General features: G+C 37.2%; 1 protein-coding gene across 1 annotated transcript in view; it reads left to right on the top strand.

Annotated features, from left to right (window-relative positions):
- Window positions 1–26124, top strand: part of LOC126970249 (protein pellino) — a 100517-nt gene that overhangs the window by 25843 nt on the left and 48550 nt on the right. Inside the window, exons 2-3 of the mRNA XM_050816068.1 lie at window positions 6185–6289; window positions 16712–16943. Coding sequence (XP_050672025.1) covers window positions 6185–6289; window positions 16712–16943 — 337 coding nt within the window. The remainder of the gene's footprint in view (window positions 1–6184; window positions 6290–16711; window positions 16944–26124) is intronic.

Raw genomic sequence — 26124 nt, 5'->3', positions numbered from 1 at the left:
GTAGGAATTTATCATTGACTTGAGGTTTCGGCCCTTTCGTTGAAGGTAATGGTAGGATGAGAAAAGGCACTGAGATAGTTTTTCAAATCTCTTTCGTAATGTTCTCGTTTTAGTTAAATGTCTGTCCCAAATACTGGGTTAACATTATTTTATCTAAATGATAAACCAACAAAACACGACACGGCCCTTCACTTACGAGATCCTGAGATTCAGATTAAAAGATTGCCGCGGTTATTGTGGGGCGTGGGCTATGATCATATAAACCCAGGCATCTTAATCGCTGAGTGAAAATAATGAACAACGAAAGAAATTTTATGAAGGGTACGCTCTTCACCCCGTGCCCCCCGCCAGTAAGACCACAATGTTTTATGTTCAGCGCGTTCAATGACTTGTTCATTTCTCGAGTCTATACGACCCTGTACTTTGCATTAGCTCAAATTTATTTGTAATATCCCGCGGTTTCAAGAAGTGACTAGTAGAAAACTTACTTTTTTCCCACCTCGATGAAAAGCTCGTTTTTAGACCCTGGTACGAAAGAGAAAAGTAGCCGATTCTCTCTCGGCAAGACGACTTTTGTCCCTCGTACCAGGGACTAAAAGCGAGCTTTTTCGTCCAGGTGGAAAAAAAACGTATACGCACCACGTGAGATAAGTAGGACATTGCCACCCGCGAATGGCACCCTGTGCGTAATATACTATTTAGTCCTATTCCCATGTCGTACAACCATGTAGTAGTACATATATTAATATATAATTTCATCAGTTGCGGCTTCTCTTCAAGCTTTTATTTAACTTGCAATGCTTGTTTGTTTGGGTCAAATCTCGCATTTTAGACTTCAATTAGGTATCCGTTATTCTCAACTGATTGAGTGGAAAATTGCATGCTAGTTCAATTCCAATGACAGTGCATTTTCGATCGACATCCAGGATTAGCTCCACGTAGAGGAACAATTTATCGGCCAACAGAACAAATAAGAAATTTTGTGTTTACCTATAATGGAGAATATTTACTAAGTCCGTCAAATCACGATCCTAGACATACTTTAGTTTTTGTTTCAATAAAATCAAGTGAGTGGTTTTTTAGTTACAATAATTAGCTTCGTTTTCGCTATATTTAAAAATTTCATGCGACGCGAAAGGCCCGCGTGACGTCACTGCGGTCAACGACCCCGCTCCTCAGCGCCTAGTTTAACAACTTAATATTTTGAAAACTATGCGTTGTATGCGAAATATTTTTTTTTGATATTATATCATCATTCATCCTCATCATCATTTCGGCCGGAAGGCGTCCACTGCTGGACAAAGGCCTCCCCCAAGGATCGGCATTGCGCTGCCCGCATCCAACGTATTCCGGCGATCTTCCGCCATCTTCTTCGGTCCATCTTGTGGGGGGCCTACCAACACTGCGTCTTCCCGTACGTGGTCGCCATCGTCGATATTCTATAAGCAAATAAATAAATACAACAATTCAGGAACTTACAGTATGGCGAATTAACAAAGTACTTGGTGCGTACGGCCCCGATTAAGTAGAACATCTTCAATACTAGAGTCGATTCACGCAGCGGGAGACGGTTGATATCGCATCTACAAATAAATCTGCTCTGTGAACGGCTGGATCACTTGGCGTTGCGTAGAGACTACGCTTCATTGTGTGTCTTCTACCGCATTTATCACGGGGGGTGTTCCGAAGAGCTGTTTAACCTGATTCCTGTTGCCGAATTCCACCTTCGCACGACACGCCACAAGTTAGGATATCATCCTCACCATCTGGATGTGTGGCGGTCCTCCACAGTGCGGTTTTCAAAAAGCTTTCTTCCACGTACTACAAAGCTGTGGAATGAGCTTCCTTGTGCGGTGTTTCCGGGACGATACGACATGGGTACCTTCAAAAAAAGCGCGTACACCTTCCTTAAAGGCCGGCAACGCTCCTGTGATTCCTCTGGTGTTGCAAGAGATTGTGGGCGGCGGTGATCACTTAACAACATGTGACCCGTACGCTCGTTTGTCCTCCTATTCCATAAAAAAAAAATCTTCGATCGATCTTGTTTAGATCTTAGCTTCGCTAATATCAAATTTAAAAGACGTACGTACACTTCTGTGAATTTTTGTTACCTTTTTACTAAAAAGTAACTAACATATTAATATTTAACATGAACACCTAACGTACACAACATAAAATAATTACGTGTATAAAAATAAATTTGTTTTTTTAACTACCTTTTTAAATTAACAGGCCCACTGTAACAACCTTATTTTACCTATTAAAAAATTATTGTATGTAACTCCGACTGTTCTGCCGAAGAACGCGCTTTCTGCTGCGCGCGTGAGGCAGTGATTTAAATTTCGAACCCCACGTGACCATACATCCGGGAATTACTCCGCGTTAAAAAAATAAACAATGCGGTCCGGTGCGTTCCGAAACTCATTTTAGCCTAGCGTATTATCTCATTGTCACAAAAATTGATTATCTTAATTGTTTCTCTTACCTATAACACTTTTCGCTAGCCGAGGTGAGAAGTTGTATGTTTCACACGAGAGCAAATTTTTTTTTAAATCGTGCCTTTAAATCACTTTTTAGAATTGAATCACTCGCTACGCGATTCGTGATTCAATTCTAGACTACTTCGGCCAATTCGTGATTTAAAGTCAGCACTGGCAGCAAAAGATAAGTTTGCTCACTTGTTGAACAAATAACTATAGATAATTTATACGTCTAGATAGAGTCTCTTGGTGTTAGACAACCTATAAAATCAGTCCAGGAATATTAGTTTAGTGTGCCTGACAAGCTACGTCTTACACTCGCGATTTATATGACGCTTTGTGTTAGTGTGCGTGCATTGCTCAAAATATAGGTTAGTTCTAAAGTCTATTTTCATCGACGTTTTCACAGCTATCATAGTCTATCTATATAACTGATATAGGGAAAATTAGGTTACACTTGAAATATGTCATTGTTTCATAGAGCTAATTCGGAAGACTGATTTCCATAGAGAAGAACGAGCAAGAAACTCTAAGATTGCTCTTTTGAAAACAAATTAGGTATTTATTACAATTTCTTATTTTCAATTAGATTTACAAACCCGTCCTCTGCCCCCGCTGCACCGCCTCTTCCCACTTTTGTCGCCTGTTTATCGCGAAGATGTTCTCCTTATAATTATATTCTTACTAACTTTAATTTTCAGATAGATTTTTTATGAAAATAAGGGACGGGACGAGCAGGACGTCAATTATGGTAATTGATACGCCCTGCCCTTATAATGCAGTGCCGCTCAGGCTTCTTGAAAAATCTACAAGAATTCTGAATGGCACTACAATTGCGTTCGTCACCTTGAGACATAAGATATTAAGTCTCATTTGCCCAGTAATTTCACTAGCTACGGCGCCCTTCAGACCCAAACACAATAATGTTTACACATTAATGCTTCACTGCAAAAATTGGCGCCGTTGTGGTACCCATAATCTGCCGGCACCCTGTGCAAAGGAGCCTCACACTGGTATGATACTACGAAGCTATTTTACGCTCTAACTGAAGGCTTTACTTAGAAGTATAGTGATGACACCATGAAGGTCTTATTTGAAAGCATATAATGGTATGTTATAGCCTGCTCCTTACTTGTCACTTATAATGATGTTTCGTGATAGATTTCATAGTCACCGTACTCGATACTTTCAAGGTTGCTGTGTCTCCATCTTATGAAGAATTTCACTCAAGTGTTAGTTCGCTTAAACATAAGACCCTTAGATTATATTTAAAACATAATAAGTATATTGTTTTAGTTAATCTTAATATATATAAAATACGTGTCACGTTGTTTGTCCGCGATAGACTCCTAAAGTTATAAACGGATTTAAATGGGGTTTACTTCATGGAGTACAGTTTAGTCCAACTTGAGAGATAGGATACTTTTTATTTCGATTTGGGACCCATAATTATTTTTATGTCCAATATTTGTTTTGTATGGACATATTTTCGGTGAGAGAATTTATCGACGCACGGTTTGACAGTTCTGCTGTGAAACAATTTCATTATAACAACAAGGAGAATACGTTAAGAAAAAAGTTGATATTATGAAAAATTATTGACAAATTCATAAAAAACAATGTTTTGTTTATAATTATGTACAGAACAACGTCTGTAGGGTCATCTAGTTATATTTATATATTACTAGTTGACCCACCAAACGTATTGCCATATAAAGTAATTAAAAAAAATCAATAATTAAAACTTTTGGGGTACAAAAAATAGATGCAACCGATCCTCAGACCTACCAAATATATCGTACTACAATTATTGTATTCGATTTGTGAATGGAACAGAATAATATAAAAATCGCGATACAAAAATAGTTGTAGATCGTAGAAGGGCGAAAATTTTAAGTTGTATGTTTTTTTCAATGCTGAGTCATAATAAAATAAAAAATATGAAGTAAGGGTGACCCACCCACCCTTATCATTAAGGGGTATGAAAAATAGATGTTGGCCGATTCTCAGACCTACCCGATATGTACACAAATTTTCAAACAATCAAAAAAACAGTTTCGGAGGAGTTTGGTAACATAATATCGGGACACGAGAATTTTATATATATAAAATTAACTAAATTTATAATTTAAATACCTACTACATCTTATACTTGACAATGTTTAATTAAATAACCTAATTTATAAAGGTTTAGTTAAATTTTACCCTGCCATGGGTTGTTGTTGCTTTTGCTATAGAAAAAAGGCGAAACATAACTTTTTGATGCGTCTTAAGTAATTGCAATGTAAGCGAAAAATATGTGTTCATTTACGACATCACATAAGAAACGTCTAAAATTATCAGTGTTTCTTTTCTTTATTATGCATGTATTATATACATATAAACCTTCCTCCTGAATCACTCTATCTATTAAAAAAGACCGCATCAAATCCGTTGCGTAGTTTTAAAGATACGCATAATAGGATAAGCATACATAGGAACAGACAGCGGGAAGGGACTTTGTTTTATACTATGTAGTGATGATGACGCAGCACCTTATTAGCTATTTTTGTACGAATATTACAGCCAATGAACATGAATTCCATTTAAAAAGATTGGCCGTTGAGTTTCTTGTATGTTCTTCTCACGAGCTCTTCTTTTTCCGAACATAAATTAGATACAGTTTTTTTTATTAAAATATGGGACTAGACGAGCAGGACGTTAAGCCGATAGTAATTGATACGCCTTGTCCATTACAATGGACTGCCGCTCAGGATTCTTGAAAAACTAAAAAAATCTGAGCGGCATTAGAATTGCGCTCGTCAGCTTGAGACATAAGATGTTAAGTCTCATTTGCCCAGTAATTTAACTAGCCACGGTGCCCTTCAGACCGAAACACATGTTTGCACATCACTGCTTCACGGCATAAATACGAATTAAAAATTCAGTAATTTAAATACAATATTTATTATGACGATTCAAAGGCGCTTAGTTGAAGCTTCAAAAAGTCATTTAAAGGCAATTAAATTCGTTCTGAAGTACAAATTTCAAATACTTCATGTGCGAATATCTCAGCTTATTTAAATCTTTGGAGTTGGACACGCATTTTGTAATCTTATTCCTACAAAGTGTATTGTTTACATTGCTAATAATATAGATCTTAAGGTATTAGGAGTTTACTATGTTTGAAGCTACATTAAAAGTTATAAATACACATGCCCGTAGTTTGCTCACTAGCATACCAGATCCTTGCACGTGCCAGCTACTGTCGTATGTACGCTAACTTGCATGCATGTAACTGGCATACATGGAGCTAGCACAACATTTGATTGCTTGCATGCCCGTTGAGGGAGGGGCCGCGGATGTTTGCCAAACTTGCACATGTGAACAGACGCAACAGTTACAGCCATGCCAGTAGCAACAACACGATTTTCTTTAATTCGCTTCGATTGTTATCCATTTTTAGCGCGCAAGAATAGGTAGGAGTTCTCTCACGAACTGTCCTGTGTATATGCGTAGTATTACTTCCATGCAAGGGCACAACTTGCAAGCCAGTATTACCTGCAAATGTATCCGTAGTGTGCTAGTTATTCGTACATGCCAGTAACTTTCCCAATTTACTGGCACGTGGATCCCCGCCTTAATAAGGGCGATGAGTGACACATACATACATAATAATTACCTAGCTATGTATAACTAAAGAGTTTTTATTCCGTTTGTTGCAGTCCTGCGGACAGCACCGAGTCACCCATACTGGAGGAGGTCGGTGAGAGCGGCTCCGAGCAGAAACCGAAACCCCTCGTCAAATACGGAGAACTAGTCATACTCGGGTAACTATTGATCTCTTATGATTATGCTTAACTATAGTTACCTCATGTAGATCTACATGTGTAAAGGAGGACAAACGAGCAGGTAATGATGCTAAGCGATTACCGCAGATTTAAATTCTAAATTTTAATCATAAGACGGAGCAAGGCTGGTCACGTGGTCATCATCCTCGTTGTTGTCCATTTTTGTGGGTGCTTAACAAGATAGCAAGTAAAACACAGTCTTACAAAAACACACGGTATTATTATTAGCAAACGTTATAATAGTAATGTTAGGTGCCTACACTTCACAAAGTCTTATAATTATGTAATAAGAACGTGGTGTTCCCGGAATGCGCGTGCGACACAACCACCTCGCTCAATAGTTCTTTTCTAACTGACACAGACAGCTGGCTGCTCGACGCTCGCCCGGCGCCCGCACTCGCACTGCACGCTGATTACACCCGAGCTAAGACGAATACCGAATCATCTTCATACTCGATTTTTGGCTCGACGTTCTTGACTATGACTACATATTATATCATATTGGTATTGGGCTCCTGTTTCCGCAATTAGACCGCTTAGTTGGGTCTATTTTGCGTGCCGTGTTGGCCAGTGAATCCAAACAGCCCAGCTCCTTCCAGAAGTTCAGAACACTCCTGAGGTGTTCGCAGACTTCCTGGAGATTATATAATTTTATGTAGATTTTACTCATTGAATGTCACAAAGCTACCAACCAAATTCGATTCGAAAATTTATGTTTAAGACCTGAGTTAATTTAAGAATTAATGTTGAATTTTGTAACATATTTCTTATATACATGATATACTTTCTGGGATTATGTTGTAATAGCTAGAACATTATTAGAAACAATGTAGAACATAACAACATAAACTTGTTATGCCTACTACTGGGTTAAGTCCAGTTAGTAAGTCTTTTATTGGGCGATGTATGTGCTTTTACAACATGACCCCAGAAAATGTACAAAGCAAATGTGTACCCCAAATTCAAAAGAGTATAGTAAAGGTTACTATAACATTTTTTTTAAATAAGGAACTAGACGAGCAGGACGTTCAGCTGATGGTAATTGATATGCTCTGCCCAAAATTCTGACCGGCACTACAATTGCGCTCGTCACCTTGAGACATAAGTTGTCAAGTCTCATTTGCCCAGTAATTTCATTAGGTACGGCGCCCGTCAGAGCGAAACTCAGTAATACACATTACTGCTTCACGGCAAAAGTGGGCGCCGTTGTGGTACCCATAATCTAGCCGGCATCCGGTACAAAGGAGCCTCCCACTGGTTAATAAATAAATTAATAGTTAACATAAATGATTTTTTTAATGACAGACAACCATATTCAAAATTAATCGCCATGAAATTAACATATTATTATTCTTGAAATGATCATTGCTGGCCCATTACTGTTTCATTATAAATTCTCCGTTTATTTCTCCCCGTTGTATAAAGCCAGGATTCGTGGAATTTACATTTGTTGTTTTTTTTTTGCACTTGTCAACGTTACAACGGCTTAAATAAAATTTAAAACAAATTATTCCTTCGTGTTCCATTTAAATGAGGTCTCAGGGTTCATTAACATCGCCTGTTGAGGAATGGGGCTTTATTGTAATGTGGGTTTCGTGCTGCCGCCGACATTGTGTAGTTTTTGTTATTATTTAAAACGTTTTGAATAGGTTGGTGGTAAGCGGTTGAGTGACAGGACTTGTGGGCTGGTCTTGAGAACTTTGAGGTGAAAACGTCTTTAGCGGCGTTGAGCAATTTTCTTGGGATGGGTATAATATGTTAAACTCGCGTCAGGACACGTGACCTGATCGAAAATTTGTAAGACGGTCGTTGAAATTATAGATGCAAGATTTATACTTCTAACTAATAAGAGTTCAGCTATTACAATTTAAACGGTCATTTGACGAGTGGTTGAATCATTGTGAATACGAACCGAAACACCGCGGGGTCGAGGGATCGAATCTCAGCCGTGAAATGTTTTTACAGTTTATTATGGATGAAAGTTTATTTTGATCCATATACCCGATAAGTGATTCTTATCGTCTTATATTGGGACGCGTGAATTGCAATTTCCATACAAACTTCTATCGCTGGTAAGCTATACGTCTCGTCCCATTGACAGACAGCGTGTACGGATAAGGTGAGTTACCGCCGATAAGTTTATCGGGACAGAATTTATCTCAAGTAAGAGATTGACTGAATATTGACGGCCGGTAATGATCTAATGTTCAGAATATGGCTCACCGAGACCGCCTGAGGTAGTGAATGTTGGCTCTTCGCTTTATGTTCCTTAAGTCACAATCGGTTTAAGAATACTTGGGCGGAGTGCACTATTGTGATTAAACACTATTTTTCGTGATTTCTGTCTTAAAAGCTGGCTCAAAAATATTAGTAAAATATAGTTGTAATAATTTTGTCCGAAACAGTGCATCTTCCACTTGATTGACCTGGAAGAAGTTCTTTGGCCAAGCTGAAAATGATGTTGGGCCGAGACACCATTTCGTCTACCTTCCTATTTTTTCTTTTAGTATTCCACAGTTAAACACTCATATTTTAGGCTTTCCTTTAATAGGACTTTTTAAAACTCGCTTGAAGTTTCAAATGTAATTGTTTGCAATGCCTACTACTCGGCTAAGTCGAGTGAATAAGTTTTTGTGGGGCGATGTGCTACGTAATTGAAAATAATTTGTTAAGTTTAAAAACGTTTGTGTAGTAAGGTTACTATAACATAAATGAGTTTCTTAAATGATACCACAGATGGGAATGGTGCGACCGACAGGCTATTAAATAATAAATTTTACTGTACGATATTATATTGTACCGATATTTTTATGAAAAAATGAAGCCCGCTGAGTTTCTTTCGCCCGTTCTTCTCAGTTCTGAGGCATACTTTATCCAATGGGTGGTAGTTTTGATGCTCATTGATTTTAAATACTATTTTGAATAAAGTATTTGAATTTGAATTGGCAGTTTTAGTTTTGGTACGTACCTTATCTTTATTGTCTGTGTCTCTATGAGTAGGTACTACGGTTATTTCGTTTAGAGAAATAATATAATATTGATATAATGATAATATAAACTCGCCCCAAAATAGGCAAAGCCTAAAGGTTGCGGGACAACGATATATTTAATACACTATACTTACTTAAACATACATAAATACATATAAACACATCCATGACTCAGAAACAAACATTCACCATTAATGCAACATATAAATATTTACATCTACCGGGATTCGATCCCGGGGCCTCTAGCTTAGTAGGCAGGGTCACTAACCATTCGCCTATATGGGTCGTCATATAATATAAATATTATAATATCCGGTCTTGCTCGGATTTTTAAGAAAGTACAAAACTTGAACAAAAAAAATCTGACAACTGGATTCGAACCGGGGTCTTCTGCTTTCCAGATCACCCAATGTTCGATCTAAGCTATTGCAGTCTTGTATATATATATAGTGGCGAAATTTACCTTTGTATTCTTATGATATTGTAGAATTTTCTCTTCACGGATAAAACTACATTTTTTAAATTGAAACCTAGCTAGATCGATTTCTCGCCCCCGAAACTACCTGTATATTCAATTTCATTAAAATCGTTGGAGCCGTTTCCAGATTCAGATTATATATAAATATATTTGTAAGTTATTTAGTTTGTAATGTTGTTCATAAAATTTCTTAGCACCTAAATGTTTGTGCCTTTGTTTTGTTTTTTTTTTCTGTATAATTAATATTTGTATGTAGTTTTAAATTGTTTCATTTTTCTTTAAAAATAAGTAATTTAATTTAAGTAGTTAATTAAGTATTAAACTTTAAATTTAAATAATATTATATGACTTCCGACGACCTTATTGTACACGGTAAAACTCAAATGAGTTTATGTATGTACAATAATTGTTACCTTAAATATGTAATTTGTTAATAAGAAATAAATAAATAAAATATAAACTCAAAGAAAATATCATTGATGTACATACTAAGTAAGGACATATTAAATATCTGTACTAAATAATATCTCCTCTGAAACATGTTTTCCTTTTTTGAAACTCTAGATTCTTCGCAATGCTAGTATCGTTCAATATAAAATCAATTAGACGGTTATTTAAGCCTCACAGATCTTCAACTCGAGTATCTCATTGTTCAATTTAGAATTCAGTGCAGCTTCCTCTCAGCTGATTAATGAAATTGGAAGTAATGAAATTTGCTACGGTTTGCATTGGTTTGGTTAAGACTAGATGAATTGGAGTTATGTTGATGTTGTCAGTGTATGTATTGATCGTATCGAATCGTTTAATGGTAGACGTAATACGTAATGAAACGAAATAATATTTATTTCATTTATTTTATAATATCCGGACAACCTTGCTCGGATTTTTAAGAATGTACAAAACTTGAACAAAAAAAACGTTATAGGACACCTGGATTCCTACCGGGGTCTTCTGCTTTCCTGATCACCCAATGTCCCATCTGAGCTATAATAGTCTAGTATATAGTGGCGAGATTACCTTTTGTTACCTTTGTATTCTAATGTTATTGTAGCTGTTTCTCATTAAATTCCGTTTAAAGATATAAGATATATTATATATATAATAATTTATTTGTGTAAGAGTGTGTTTTTTTATGGAATAGGAGGACAAACGAGCGTACGGGTCACCTGGTGATAAGTGATCACCGCCACCTACATTCTCTTGAAACACCAGAAGAATCACAAGAGCGTTGCCGGCCTTTAAAGAACGTGTTCTCGCTTTTTTTGAAGGTACCCATGTCGTATCGTCCCGGAAACACCGCGCAATGAAGCTCATTCCACAGCTTTGTAGTAAGAGGAAGAAAGCTCCTTGAAAACCGCACTGTGGAGGACCGCTAGTATTATTATTATTATTTCTTGCGTCGAACATACATTATAGAGCCTTAATATATAGTACCTTAGTGTCTTCTACTCGGCTAATTTCAATTTCAACGCCACAACCTGAGAGTTGAACAAAGCAAACAGAATTTTATAACGGGGTGGTACTCGATCGGCTAGCTCAGTTGGTTAGAGCACCGGCACGGAACGCCGGAGGTCGTGGGTTCGAGTCCCGCATCGTTCATAAAATTGTGTTTTTCAAATTTTATTTGCGTAATTTCAATTTGTATGATGGCCACCTAAAATTGTATAAGTAATATTATATTTAGTAGGCTAAGTTGTACTATCATTTAAAAGATGGGCTGGGAGTTTCTTAACAGTTGTTCTCTGCATGTCAAAGCCCTTTTACGAACTGATGTAGCCTCATTACGTTTATCAATTAGTGTTGTTGTGATATGTTATGTTATTGTTCCCCATGGTAAATAGATATACTTCAATTTATATGCAAAAGACTTTACTTCAAATGAAAAATTCCTTAATCTAATATATAAAATTCTTGTTTTTTTTTTTTTTTTTTGATTATGAGTCAGCATTAAAAAATACATACAACTTCAAATTTCCACCCATCTTCGACCAACAGTTACTTTTGTATCGCGATTTTAATATCGGCAATACAACGTTTGCTGGGTCAGCTAGTAATATACAAAATTATGGTTACTAGTATGTCATGATAGGATGCTTTAAATATGTATATGTAATATTATTACTATTTGTTATGTTTTTAAACTAATAACTCTCACTTCTAGGATTAATACACAAATAAAAATTTAAAACAAAATTTTATGAACGATGCGGGACTCGAACCCACGACCAGTTCTTCCAACTGAGCTAACCGTTCGAGTGACGTACCGTCATAAAATCTTGTATGCTTTGATATACGTCATGGCGATATGCGATCGTAGATTTTTTGTCGTATTATCATCTCATCTGTCAGCAGTGTTCCAGTAAAATCAGATGCACTCCAGGTTGACATTCGTCGATCTATTTATAGCGGAGACGCCTGCGAGTGCCGTTGTGTCTGCGACGGTTATGTGACAGTTACATCGGCTTACACAACGAACACGGCATCGGTTGGGTTTCCCAGGCCGTATCGGATCCACATTGTCTAATTTCTTGCTAACTCTATAGCCTCGATCTATTTCTGTGACGACGACACAGTCACCGCGAATTGCGTGGAGCTGCTATTGTTGTTTTTGAAGTGAATACCAGTGGGAGGCTTCTTTGCACAGGATGCCGGCTAGATTATGGGTACAACAGCGGCGCTTATTTCTACCGTGAAGCAGTTATGTGTAATCATTACTGTGTTTGCGTCTGAAGGGCGCCGTAGCTAATTAAATTACCAGGCAAATGAGATTTAACATCTTATGTCTCAAGGTGACGAGCGCAACTGTGGTGCCGTCCAGAATTTTTGCGTTTTTCAAGAATCCTGAACGGCACTGTATTGTAATGGACAAGGCGTATCAATTGCCATCAGCTGGACGTCCTGCTTGTCTCCTCCCTTATTATCATATAAAAAAGTAAAGTTCTTTTCGCGCGTTGATTACTTTATTTTGTAGGTATTGAACGAGAACGCTGTTACACTCTGCTATCGGATTGACAGTACAAAATCAAGTTACGTATAAGAGCGCTTACGCACTACGTCCGATCAGAGTCCGATCCGTATCCGTGAAAGCACGGTCCGAAGTAGTCGTAGAATTATTTCTACGGTTGACGGAAAGAAATCGGATGACGGAATCCGGATCTAGTGCGAAAACTACAATAGAAATATTTTTACGACTACTTCGGACAGTGTTTTCACGGGTACGGATCGGACTCTGGAGGTCTGTTACCAAAATCGAAAGCCGAAGTTTCGTCCGAAACGAAAGAACGACGAACATCAAATTGAATCCTATTACCAAAGTACTTCGGATCCAAATAGTGCGGACGGATTTCGTTTCGGAACCATAAAAAAATGTAAATGTCAAGTGAATTTGGGAATAAGTTAAACTAAAGACAAAATGTGTAATCGCGAACTTCGTGTCGATCTTTGGATCCGAAACACTTTCGTAATAGGAAAATGTACGATCCGTCAACCGAAATTTCGTGTTTCGATTTTGGTTATAGGGCAATTTGTGATTATATAAATTAATCTATTGAATATATTCATACAATTTTTATGATTTTTAGTGAGGCTTATCACTTTAAAAACATAACAAATTGTTTAGATTTGCAAGAGCGACATCTCTCGTCAATTTCCTAATCTGCAAATATTGGTGTTGAGCAGGTTATCAACTGTAAAATAGATCCTGTAGATCAAGCAACAACCTGAGAGTATTACAAAGCATACAAGGTTTTATAAACGACACGTCACTCTAACAGTTGGCTCAGTTGGAAATAGCAATCGCATGAGACGTGAGGTCGCGGGTTCGACTCCCGCATCGTTCATAAAATGTTGTTTTCAATTTTATTTGTGAACATATTTACCCGCTTTAATAAAAAACAGTAAGGTCTTAACTTGAATACTGTGGCTCGTGAGTCCTCCACACACGTGGATGGTTGTAGACTGGAATAGAATTAATACATGTATTCTTTTATTATTCTTTAATTTTTTAAATTACTTTACTTGATATAAAATATAAGGCCGAAGGCCGACCGTTCTTACTTTCACTTCATGATATAATCTATTTATTCGATTTTCTTCTTCGCGTCACTTCAACCTATTTAAATTATATTCTTACCCCCTTATTCATAATGGTCCGCTAACTTAAAACAGCCGCTAAGGAGTGTTTTTTCTCATACTGACTAAGGTCAATAGAAGAAGACAGAGTGAGAATTAGCAATGCTTTAATTTTGCAGACTATTATAAATAAGGGGGTTAATCTTTACGGTCAACAATCCACGGTCAGTTAGCGTTGCGTGGAGACGTCGCTTCATTGTACGTCTTCTACCGAACTTATCACGGGGAGTGTTCCGAAGAGCTGTTTCACCTGATTCCTGCCGCCGAATTCCACCTTCGCACGACACGCCACAAGTTAGGATTACATCCCCACCATCTGGATGTGTGGCGGTCCTCAACAGTGCGGTTTTCAAGGAGCTTTCTTCCACGTACTACAAAGCTGTGGAATAAGCTTCCTTGTGCGTCGTTACCGGTACGACATGGGTACCTTCAAAAAAAGCGCGTACACCTTCGTTAAAGGCCGGCAACGCTCCTGTGGTTCCCTGGTGTTGCAAGAGAATGTGGATGGCGGTGATCACTTAACACCAGGTGACTCGTACGCTCGTTTGTCCTCCTTTTTCCATTAGAAAAACCGCATAACATTGAGTTCTTATGTGCGGATAACAATTCCTTGTTACAGTACCATTTCACCATTTGGATGTGTGCCATCCTTTGTAGAGCATTTTTTAGGAACTTTCTTTCACGTACAATCAAACAAGGGAATGACTCCCTTGCGCGGTGTTTCAAGGACGATACTATATGGGAACCTTAAAAAAAGCATGTCCACCTTCCTGATGAAGTGATAACATCACAGGAAGATGATTAACACCAGATGACCCTTACGCTCGTGTGTAAAAAAATCTTATATTTAACTCTAAATACTGTTAGTCTATATTCGTTTTCTATTGAAAAAATTTGTATGCATCTATAATTTGTTTGGGCTCTTGTACATTTTTAAATTATACTAGCTGACCCGACGTTGGTTCTGTATATAAAATTAAGTTTATTTTTTACCTCCTGAGAAAGTTAGAAAGATATAAATTCTAATTAGTTATTCATTTTAAACTATTCTTTCAATTTCATATCTGAACGACTCGGGGACACAACAAAGAAAAAACAAAATTGATTATTTTATTTAATTCCGAGCATTTTCATATTTATTCACCTTTTAAACCTTCTCTGGACTTCCATGAATAATTCAAGACCAAAATTAGCCAAAGCAGTCCAGCCGTTCTCGAGTTTTAGCGAGACTAACGAACAGCAATTCATTTTTATATATATAGATAGATTATCGAAAAATCTAAAAGTCGGCGAGCTGACCTGAGCTAACATATAGAAAAACGAGAACAGATTGCTTCATACACTCCATGTAATTACTTATTTTAAGTTTAATAATGTTAATGGAGCAGTATTACTATCTGTCGCGTGCCCAGTCCACCCTAGTCCACACGCCAGATGGAGCACGCCATGATTTTAGTGGTTAATTAAATAATTGTATTAGTCTCACAAATTATGTAGGAGAAACCTGTAGCATAGTCTATGCTATACAACGATATATTTATTACAAGTGCTGACTCGCCCGCTCATTGTATGAAATGTCATTGAGTGAATTATTTGTATTTCAAATATATCTAAGGTATTACTAAACCGAAAAAAATTAAGATTCCGAATAAGTAATCACCAACAACATATAATATACTAAAACTTTCTCCGATACCCGCTGCATTATTTTAAGTATTATTCCGGTCGGTTCAGTAGTTTTCGCAGTATAACCGAAGAAAAAAACAGGCTATCTTATTAGTATAGATTTGCTTTAACATGATATGAATACAAGTTAACATCCATTAATCACAAAAATGTTTCCACCTACCAGGATTCAAATCCGAAGTAAGTGTTCCTCAGAGGCCGGTATCAGCAACCATTCGGCTTTCAAGTTGTTTGATTTAATTTGTATCAGACAAGAACAGGGTTCACTTGACGATGAGTAATCATCCCGTCTTATTATGTCATTAAAACGCGCTACGTGATGGTGGTTTGTTGGCCCTTGTGCCTGTCAATCTTTGACACCAACACCTTTCAAATGCTAGCTAGACTGCTACCCCTATGAACGTTGCATATAATATAATTAGTTCTGCTACCACATACATTTAGTCTTTTGCTACTACGTATTCTTATTATTTTTAACTACTAAGATTCTTCACCTCCAATTCAAGTTCGTAGTAGAAAGGTAAATCACAATAGGTACCTTATCCTTATTATTCTACATATTTTATACCTACATGCCATCACCACTGTTGGTGTTGGCGTGGTATGCTCCGAATACCATGGACGGCCCGCAAACATCTGCATCCTAAAGCAGCTCAAGATAGAATAGATCGAATAGCAGAAATTCTGAAGATCCCGAAACCGAAGCAGCCCGTTGACCAATTGAATGTGAGTCACGATCCTCAGGAGTGAGGGAACGACTAAGAAGGGAGTAAGTTAAAGCATAGCTCCTCTGTTCTTGACACTTTTCAATGCAAGTGCAAGATCTGGTTCTGGATTGCCTAGGTAGATCTTTCCCAATCCATCCCTTTTACATTACACATTTGTAAAATCAACTACACGACAAAATGTATTTATAATTAGCAGTTTCAGCTAAAAACATATTCTAATTTGCGTTAAAATAAAATCTTATACACCATAGAATCTTAGTTTAAAATTAGGCATATATGCTAAAAGCAGCATATAAACAAATATTGTGAAACACTTTTCGCCTAATAATCTTTTAAAGAGCATCTTATCAATCATCGACAGAACTGAACAAAGTGTTTGTATCCCCAGGTACAATGGGTTCCTCCCGGCCGGTGAGCGCGGCAGACGCCGCAGTAAGTTCGTGCTGTACCGGCGACCCCAGGCCAACGGCGTGCGACGCTCCAAGCACTACGTGGTGAAGACCCCTCACAGCAGCAAGGCCATCCTCGACGCCAGCCAGCACTCCATCTCCTACACGCTCAGTCGCAGCCACGCAGTCATCGTGGAGTACACGGAAGACTCTGACACCGACATGTTTCAGGTATTTTGGCTAATTATATATATAAATATATAATGAAAATGTTCATTGTTTGAGGCTCAATCACGCCTAAACCACTGATCGTATCGACATGAAACTACCACCATTCGATGCGAAATTTATCCTAGATGGTTTATGGCTACTTCTTTTTCCAACGTTCCCTCCTTTTAAAATTCGCCCAGCGAAGCGGGCGGGAATGGCTATTCTATATATATATAGTGAAAATGGTCTTTGTTTGAGGCTCCATCACGCCTAAACCACTGATCGTATCGACATGAAACTACCACCACTCGATGCGAAATTTATCCTAGATGGACTATATTTTTATTGTATTTGTAATAAGGTGCATAAGATTTTTATTTCCTTTTAAAATTCGCCCAGCGAAGCGGGCGGGAACAGCTAGTTACTAGATAACTACAAATTAATTTATGCTAGGCATTTTGACCCGGCTGCTGTATTATATACTCCATGTTAACCAATTCCTTAATATGGTCCACCGTAAATTATAATTTAGATATGGATCATTAAAGTCGTTTTTGGATTAAATTTTAGAATAGAATAAGAATAGAAACTCTTTATTATCAATAAAAAACACGCAACTTCGATTTACAGTATTAATTACAATCTAAAAAAATGAATTAAATGAATTAAGTAACAAAAATTAACTAATTTTATTTGATTTTAGAAATGTCTCGTCGCTTCTTGAGTCTTGACACAGTCAGTAAGAGTAAGAATCCTTTAAAAATATATCACTGATATGTATCTTGTGTGTCTAGGTTTCTATCGATACAGAAAATACAAGTTTCAAGAAACAAATAACTGTATAACCCTCCCAATATCTGCTTTTTTGCAGAAATTTTGCCTGAGCTTTGGCCGTTCATACTGTTCTCATAATTTGTAATAATAATAATACAGACACACTTTTACATAAATTATCTTGTCTCAAACTAGGCATAGCCTGTACTATGGGTGCAAGACAACGATATATTTAATACAATATACTTACTTAAACATATAAACATCCATGACTCTGAAGCAAACATTCATAAATATTCATTTTTTTATGAAAATAAGGGACGAAACGAGCAGGACGTTCAGCTGATGGTAATTGATACGCCCTGCCCATTAATTTCACTAGCTAAGGCGCCCTTCAAACCGAAACACAGTAAATGATTACACATTACCTACCGCGTCACGGCAGAAATAGGCGCCGTTGTGGTACCCATAATCTAGCCGGCATCCTGTGCAACGGAGCCTCACACTGGTTAAATTATTGCGCCTACCGGGTTACCTACCGATTAAATATTCATCTTATAAATGATTGCACCTACCGGGATTCAAAGCCAGGACCTCTAGCTAGAGTCACTAACTGGGCTATAGAGATCGTTGTTGTAAAAGTAACCTAACAAATTTGTAAGGATAACTTAAAAACACGTATTCCCTGGAAGAAGTTCTATGGAATCAATGTTATTGCTTTGTCTTGGTTGTCGTCAACAGGCGTTTTGCGTTGGATAAAAAAACATGCTTTTGAACCATGTTTGTGCTGACGATAGACAGGACCGAAAAGGGTTCACTTTAACATATTGTATTGAAGTTTTTATTCACGTAATTATACTCGTCGCGCAGTCGTCAACCATGTCTTGTTCATCTGTTATAATATATGTATGTATTTTGAATATGTTTCACTTACATTTTTGATAAAAGTTTTTAAAATAACATCACCTTTCCGTTATATATATTCACATGTGAAGCAGTAAGTGCAAAAGTTCGAAATGGTTCAATCACACGATTTATATTGGTATGGTTCCCGAGACACCCTCTGTTTGTTTCACTGTTTCGAGAGGTTCGCTCAGACAATACGCGACGTGATCAACAATACACGCCAGACAATAACGCTCAGCGGTTGGAGATACGGCGACGTCGGCTTATCCATTCACATTCACTGTTGAAAGATTCTGGCGATAGTAGCAAACATTTGGAAAGCTTTCCTATATAGATTTGTAAGTAAGCAGGATATCTAAAGATTTTGTTTGGTGTATTAGTTGCTCGTCATGAAAACAGACATGATACTTCATTGCAATATAATTGGCATCTTTTGTTGCACCTAAAGTAATAATATGCTGAAATATAATATTGTAAATATCTAAGGAAATCTAATATAAAATTTTAAAAAACATGCTAAATGATTTCTATACATACATAAATATAGATACAGGTGAGGCTTATGTAAAGGATTATAATTCGCTACTTTCGAATATAAAAACGCTTGGTTGAAAGACAGGACGATACAAAGTAGGTAACGTCTTTACCGTGTAACGTTATTAGTATTGTATGTGTAAGCTGCACCAGACTTATCACGTAATTTAAGCATAAATATGAATATTTGACGAACGGCCTTACAAAATAATATATAATAACTAGCTGACCCGACACACGTTGTTCTGTAGATAGTAAAAAAAATACTGTTTTATAGAAATTTGCCAATAATATTTCAAAACATCAAGAATTATTTTGTAAAAAATGCTCCCTGTTGTTATAATGAAATTGTTTCACAGTGGAACTGTCAAACTGTGAGTCACTAAATTCTCTAATAAAAAATATGTCCATACAAAAAAATATTGAAAATAAAAATAATTATGGGTCCCAAATTGAAATAAAAACTATCCTATCTCTCAAGTTGGACTAAACTGCACTCCATAAAGTAATCCCCATTAAAATCCGTTCATTAGTTTAGGAGTCCATCGCGGACAAACAACATGACATGTAATTTATAATTAAGATAATACACAGACTGTTGAACGTCTAAAATAGACGTAGTTTTTAAATATTGGTAATCCGCCAACAGCACGTGTTTATGATGTAACTGTTAGCACAGCTTCGGCTTTCAATAAAAACATACACGCTGTAGATTTAGAGCAGTTGCGTAAAGTTTACGCCGGCACATGCACGCGGAGAGCGCTCGTATCTAATCGCACATGTGGGTTAGTGCCCCCTGGAGTGACACAATGCGTTGGTCGCAGCAGCTCGCAGCCGGTGACGACGACCCTATCGCAACATCTCCACAAACAAACACGATACCACACAAGTTAACCGCCGACACAATTACCCCTGCTTAACTCACTCGCTTTCCCAATTAAGACATTAGGAGCTATCTTGATGATGTCAGATGCTATAAACATTTCTTAAACATATCTTGTCTGGGTATTTGTAATGTTAACAATTGTTTTTTTTTTTTTGAAAAGTTAGGGACGAGACTATCAGGACGTTCAGCTGATGGTAATTGATACGCCATGACTATTACAATTCTGAGCGGTGCTACAATTGCGCTCGTCACCTTGAGACAAAAGATGTTTAGACTCATTTAACCAGTGGTTTCACTAGCTACGGCGCCCTTCAGAAAGAAACACAGTAATGTTTACACATTACTGCTTCGCGGCAGAAATAGGCTCAGTTGTGATACCCAAAGTCTAGCCAGCATCCTGTGCAAAGGAGCCTCCCACTAGTATAAATGATTCGAAAGTTTAAGCTCATATTGTGGTATTGGTAAATAGTAAAACAAATGGCCGGATATGATTTTTGTGAGCTTTTTAGCCCAGGGTGTGATGAAAGCTTTCATTTAGATTTTTTAATGTAGCGTTATTATTGTTGACTATAATTGATGTTTATGCAGCGTCAGTACCCAGGGCTTTACCACACTGTTACTGCTTACATTTCTCCCAAAAATATCACTTACTTGTACCGTGATATTTATGGGTTTTTCTAACGTCTACTGACCCTTTAAACCGAAACACGATTAAATTACAATTCGAATATGACACACACATATACATATCTATTCTCAGTGTGATGCGGTCATAATACATAATCCATGATCACTTTGATTGTACTTTGTTATACTCTTCATATAATAAATACATAAAATAAAAGTTGTGCTTGTGATCTTTACGCCTCATCTTTTGAGAATCATTTAGTTTTACTTCAAAAACATTTTAAAGTTGAAAGGCTCGGCTGAAGTTAATTCATCTATCATAATTAAAAAAAAAATATAATTCCGCTGTTTCGTATGTTGGCTAATATAAAAACTCGGGCGTATTTATCGTTGGCGGTCTTAAAAGTCGTTGTTCAGCCAATTGCAAGTAATTCCTATGGGGCGTTGAAGTTCGTTGCGCGGTCGACGCACCGCACCGCATCCTGTTATACGCCATTCATTGTCGACCCAAACACGTTCGCAAACCACACATCTCTTAGGTTACATTATATATTTTAAAGGTTTGGTCAAATCAAATCAAAAATATTTTAAAGTGAAACTTTTATTACATTGTCTTAAACTTTTTCGTCTGTGTGTTGCATGTCGCGTGACGGTCGGGCGGCGCCTATAGTTCGCAGCAGCTGACCGTGTAGTGTATTGACTATTACTCATTTGTGCTAGTGCTCCACGCAATTTTTTTTTGTATGTTTTCCCATTTTCCAAGTATAAAATTAATGGAATTTTAGTCCAAAATTTTTTAGTTTAATGTCTACTAATGTATGAAAAAAAGTTTCACTTTTACCGTGGTTTCATAAAACCGCACAATCCTTTTTTATTTCGTAGGTAAATTGAAATATGTCATTTTTCGGAAGGCAGATTTCCTTAGAAAAGAACGAGCAAGATACTCTAAGGTAGCTCTTTTCAAAACAGAATGGTATTATAGGTTCTTATTTTCAATAAAATTTACAAATCATTTCAATTACAATAAATGCAAAGTGATGCAACAAAATACACAAACGTCAATTATTAAATGCCTTACAAGTGTAAGTCAAAAAAATATAAATAAACTAGCTGACTCAGCAAACGTTGTATTGCCATCATAGTTAACAACTGTAGTTAATCTACCAAGTATAGGTAGCTAAAATTAAGTTTGTTTTTTACCTCCTGAGAAAGTTAGAAAGATACAAATATTCTAATTAGTTATTCATTTCAAACTATTCTTTCAAAATGGTTTCTGAACTACGGGGGACACATGAACGGAAAAACAAAATTGTTATTTGTATTTAATTCCGAGAACCTTCTCTGGACTTCCACAAATAATTCAAGAACAAAATTAGCCAAATCGGTCCAGCCGTTCTGGAGTTTTCGCTTCTAATTGTAACTGTGTTTTTACATTAGATTTTTGCTAAAAAGTTACATTTTAATCTTTATTTTAGCCAACCCGACGTTTCAAGATCTCGTCTTCAGAGGGCCTGCGGATGAAATGAGTCAAAGACGTCACTACTATAATATACCACTGAACTGGCGGCTGTCAAAGTGCTTTTTGTGCCTGTTTGATATTCGCCATGTTGGCGCTGTTGGACATGTAGCGAAAGTCTGCGGTACTAAAACTAGTGGTGACAACCTCAGCAAACATCGATAGATGGTGGTAAACTATTTACAAAAAAAATTGTGTACTTTATTACGTTAAACCGAATGAAATTAATTCAAAATTCGGAAATACTTCAGAGTATTGAACGTTCCTTCGCAACCATTTGTATTATACGTCAAAATTAGTTCTCTGGACGCTCGCGAGTGGCGCTTCAAATAGGCACGAAAAATTTGCTCTCAAACATATGGAATAGCCTGTCCAGTGGTATTTATACAGGTCATTTGTCAAAGATAGTATTTGTCATAGTTGTCATTATGAAGTTTGGCGCCATTTATTGCCTCTGCTGCTAATAAAAATGTAACTTTTACATAAAAATCTAATGAAAACACAGTCACCATTACATACGCGTTTTAATCCTTTTAAAAGTGTTTTATGTAAATGTCTAATCTAACTCGCGTTAAACAAAGAAAATTCTAGTTTTGGTCATATTAGACGGAACGGTGACAAAAATATTTCTAAGGGTAATAAATACCATAAGAGCACCTTTCATTAATTATCTATATGGACTATTTTTAAACTGGACTTTATTGCGGTTAGGTACTTATGATAAATCTATAACAGTTGATTATTAAATTTTGACATCTGATCAATATTTCATTGTGAAACAATGGTGGAAAGAAGACCATCGAGACGTCATTATCAAGCCCGAGTAGTACCTGAGGGTTTTTAATATCATCATCATTTCGGCCGGAAGACGTTCACTGCTGGATAAAGCCCTTATCCAAAGATTTCCACGACGGTGGGTCCTGTGCTGCCCTCATCCAACATACAATATAACATACATAAGATTTTAATATAATTTGAATTAATTTAAAAGAGAACTGTAAAAGTAATTATCGAGCCCGTAAAAGTAAGATGCCTATGCGAATGATTTAATTTTCGAATCATAATTATAGCCTCTGAAAGTGTACGCCATATTTAACAACTGTAGGTATTAAAAAATTCTTTACAATCCTCGTCAAAGTTTCTAGACAAGATTTTTGTTAATTTAACAGAGGATACAGCCTGGTATGCACTTTGGAAGGTTTGATCGTATCAGCGTAATGATATACAGTGTTCTTTGTGATATGGCCTAGTTAATATTTGTGTGGAGATTAAATGCAGAAATAGATTTACAACAGAGAGTCCAGGTCTAGAAACTTTCGCGAAAAAAGTGTAAAGTATATTTCAATACCGTTCCTACGAGTGGGAGGTTCCTTTGCTCACGATGCCGGCTATATTATGTGAAGCAGTAATGTGTAAACATGACTGTGTTTCGGTCTGAAGGGCGACGTAGCTAGTGAAATTACTGGGCAAATGAGATTTAATATCTTATGTCTGAGGGATGTATTGGGCAGGACGTATCAATTACCATCAGCTGAACGTCCTGCTCGTCTCGTCCCTAATTTTCATTAAAAAAATGCCATACATTGTTCTTTGCGATATGGCCTAGTTAAGGCTTGTGTGGAGATTAAATGCAAATAAAGATTTAAAATGACAATGTCAAACATACATACAGGTGAAGCTAATAAAAGGCGTGTAAAAAACTAGTTTTAATTGATCCGTCGACAAAGAAGCGAGTATTTCATAAAGTGAGACTTGTATGTTTAAAACAATCACCCAAGTTAACATCATCCGGTCCTGTCGAAGCGGTTTTATTGTCCCACAACCCGTTCGCAAACCGCGCCGCGTCTAAACTTCCATTATTTTTTTAATATTGTCCACGTTCAACCGCAAATTGTTGTTGCCACATTTGTTTCCTGAGTTTCTTTTGTCGACATTGTCTGGAGTTATCGTCGGGTAAACACAACTGTTTCGAAAAATAAACATACTACGCAATTTCTTCCGCACGCTGTAGAGTGTACACGTTATCGTACACATTATATCTTATGTTGACCGATTTTGAGATCTTTTGTGTCGTCGTAAAAAATAAGTCACATGTTCTGAACACTACTTTGGTAGTGCCGAAGGTTTTTGTGTCAGCAATTAGGAGGTAAAGGAAATCAAATTGTTGGTCTGTTGTGTCTGTAAACTCATTTGCTTGGCCTATACAGTGTGGTGGAGAAGGGCGGTGACGGCCAAGTCGGAAACTACGAGACTAGTAATAGAAAAATTTTACAATTTTTTTTTCATATCTCACTTTTAACTTAATAATAAGTTGCTCAAAATGGTCTCCTTTGACTCCAATGCAAAAGTTTATGCGTCTCTCGAATGACCTTAGTTTGAATAGGAGTATTGGAATATAGAATTTGGTATTTCCTTTCATTTTTAGTAATTAATTTCATTGCAAAGATTGATTCTCAGATCAGCAACAGAGTCCATTGGTCCAATAATACAGGATATATTTTTTTTTTTAAAAAATCATTCGGATCGATTTCCGTCAAAGTTCAAGAAATATTAAAAGACTAATTAAAAAAAATAAACCTTTCACGACTTTTCTCTAAGTCTCGCAGATTCCGACTTTGCCATCACCGCCCTTGTCAAAAAACCATCCTGTATATATTTCAGCTGAGTTGTAAAAGCTCATAAAAGGTTACACCTCATAGACCAGCAACTCTCCTGTGTTCCTCTGGTACTGTGCAAGCATGATCGGCGGGACTCATCACTCAATCAATACCAGTAGGAGATTCCTTTGCAGGATTCCGGCTAGACAATGAGTACTATAAGTACTACAACGGCCCCTATTTCTGCCGTGAAGCAGTAATGTGTTAACATTATTGTGTTTCGGTCTGAAGGGCGCCGTAGCTAGTGAAATTACTGAGCTAATGAGACTTAACTTTATGTCTCTAGGTGATGAGCGCATTTGTAGTGCCGCTCAGAATTTTTTGGTTTTTCAAGAATCCTGAGCGGCACTGAATTGTATAAAGGGCAGGGCATATCACCTACCATCAGTTGAACGTGCCGCTCGTCTCGTCCCTTTTTGGCATTAAAAAAAATTAAGAGCTCGGCTGGCGCCCCTATGTGAACGTTATCGTCCAATTTTTCGCGCGCCGATAAAGGCTGACCGATTTGACAAATTGCCACACTGTGATAAACTTGATTGTAGTACTTTAAATAGTATAATACGCAGTTTAGCGATGTTTGTTATCAGTACTGTGTCTTTAGATTCTCAAAGGAGGTCAGCCCAACACGAATCTATTTCATAAACGAACAATATGCATCATCATCGTCTCTTATTTATATTACCATTTTCTCTTCTTTATACATTGTAATAGAAAAATTGTTGATGTCGCTTACTCGTTACTCTCAAATTTTTTTTACATTTTTCTCTGCATATCTGTCTGTTATTTTTGGCTAATCTCCGAAATAATTACGAGCGGGTGGCTCTTTTGCACAGGATGCCGGCTAGATTATGGGTACCACGACGGCGCCTATTTCTGCCGTGAAGCAGTAATGTGTAAGTATAAGGGCCGGTATCCAACAGAGCGGAGAGGAGAGGAGACGAGCGGAGATAAGCCGCAATACTATCAGGTTATTTCCATCAAAGCGGAGAGATGATGTTAGCTGTGTATCCTATAGTTGTGTATAGCTCTGTAACGAGTCAAGTGCCTATGAAAGGCCCGCCTACACGCGGGTCGGCGATCGCTCGACGCGGCACAGAACTCTATAGAAAAATGAGATATAAGACACCGAAGCTAAGGGGAGAAATAATACATCTCCTCTCCTCCGCTTTGGTGGATACCGGGCCTTATTAAGTTTTGGTCTGAAGGGCGCCGTAGCTAGTGAGATTACTGGGCAAATTAGTCTTAACATCTTATGTCTCAAGGTGACGAGAGCAATAGTTATGCCGTTTAGAATTTTTGGGT

Source organism: Leptidea sinapis, chromosome 20 (genome assembly GCF_905404315.1).
Source record: "Leptidea sinapis chromosome 20, ilLepSina1.1, whole genome shotgun sequence".
Taxonomy (NCBI): domain Eukaryota; kingdom Metazoa; phylum Arthropoda; class Insecta; order Lepidoptera; family Pieridae; genus Leptidea; species Leptidea sinapis.
This window is presented reverse-complemented; position numbering and strand designations above follow the sequence as displayed.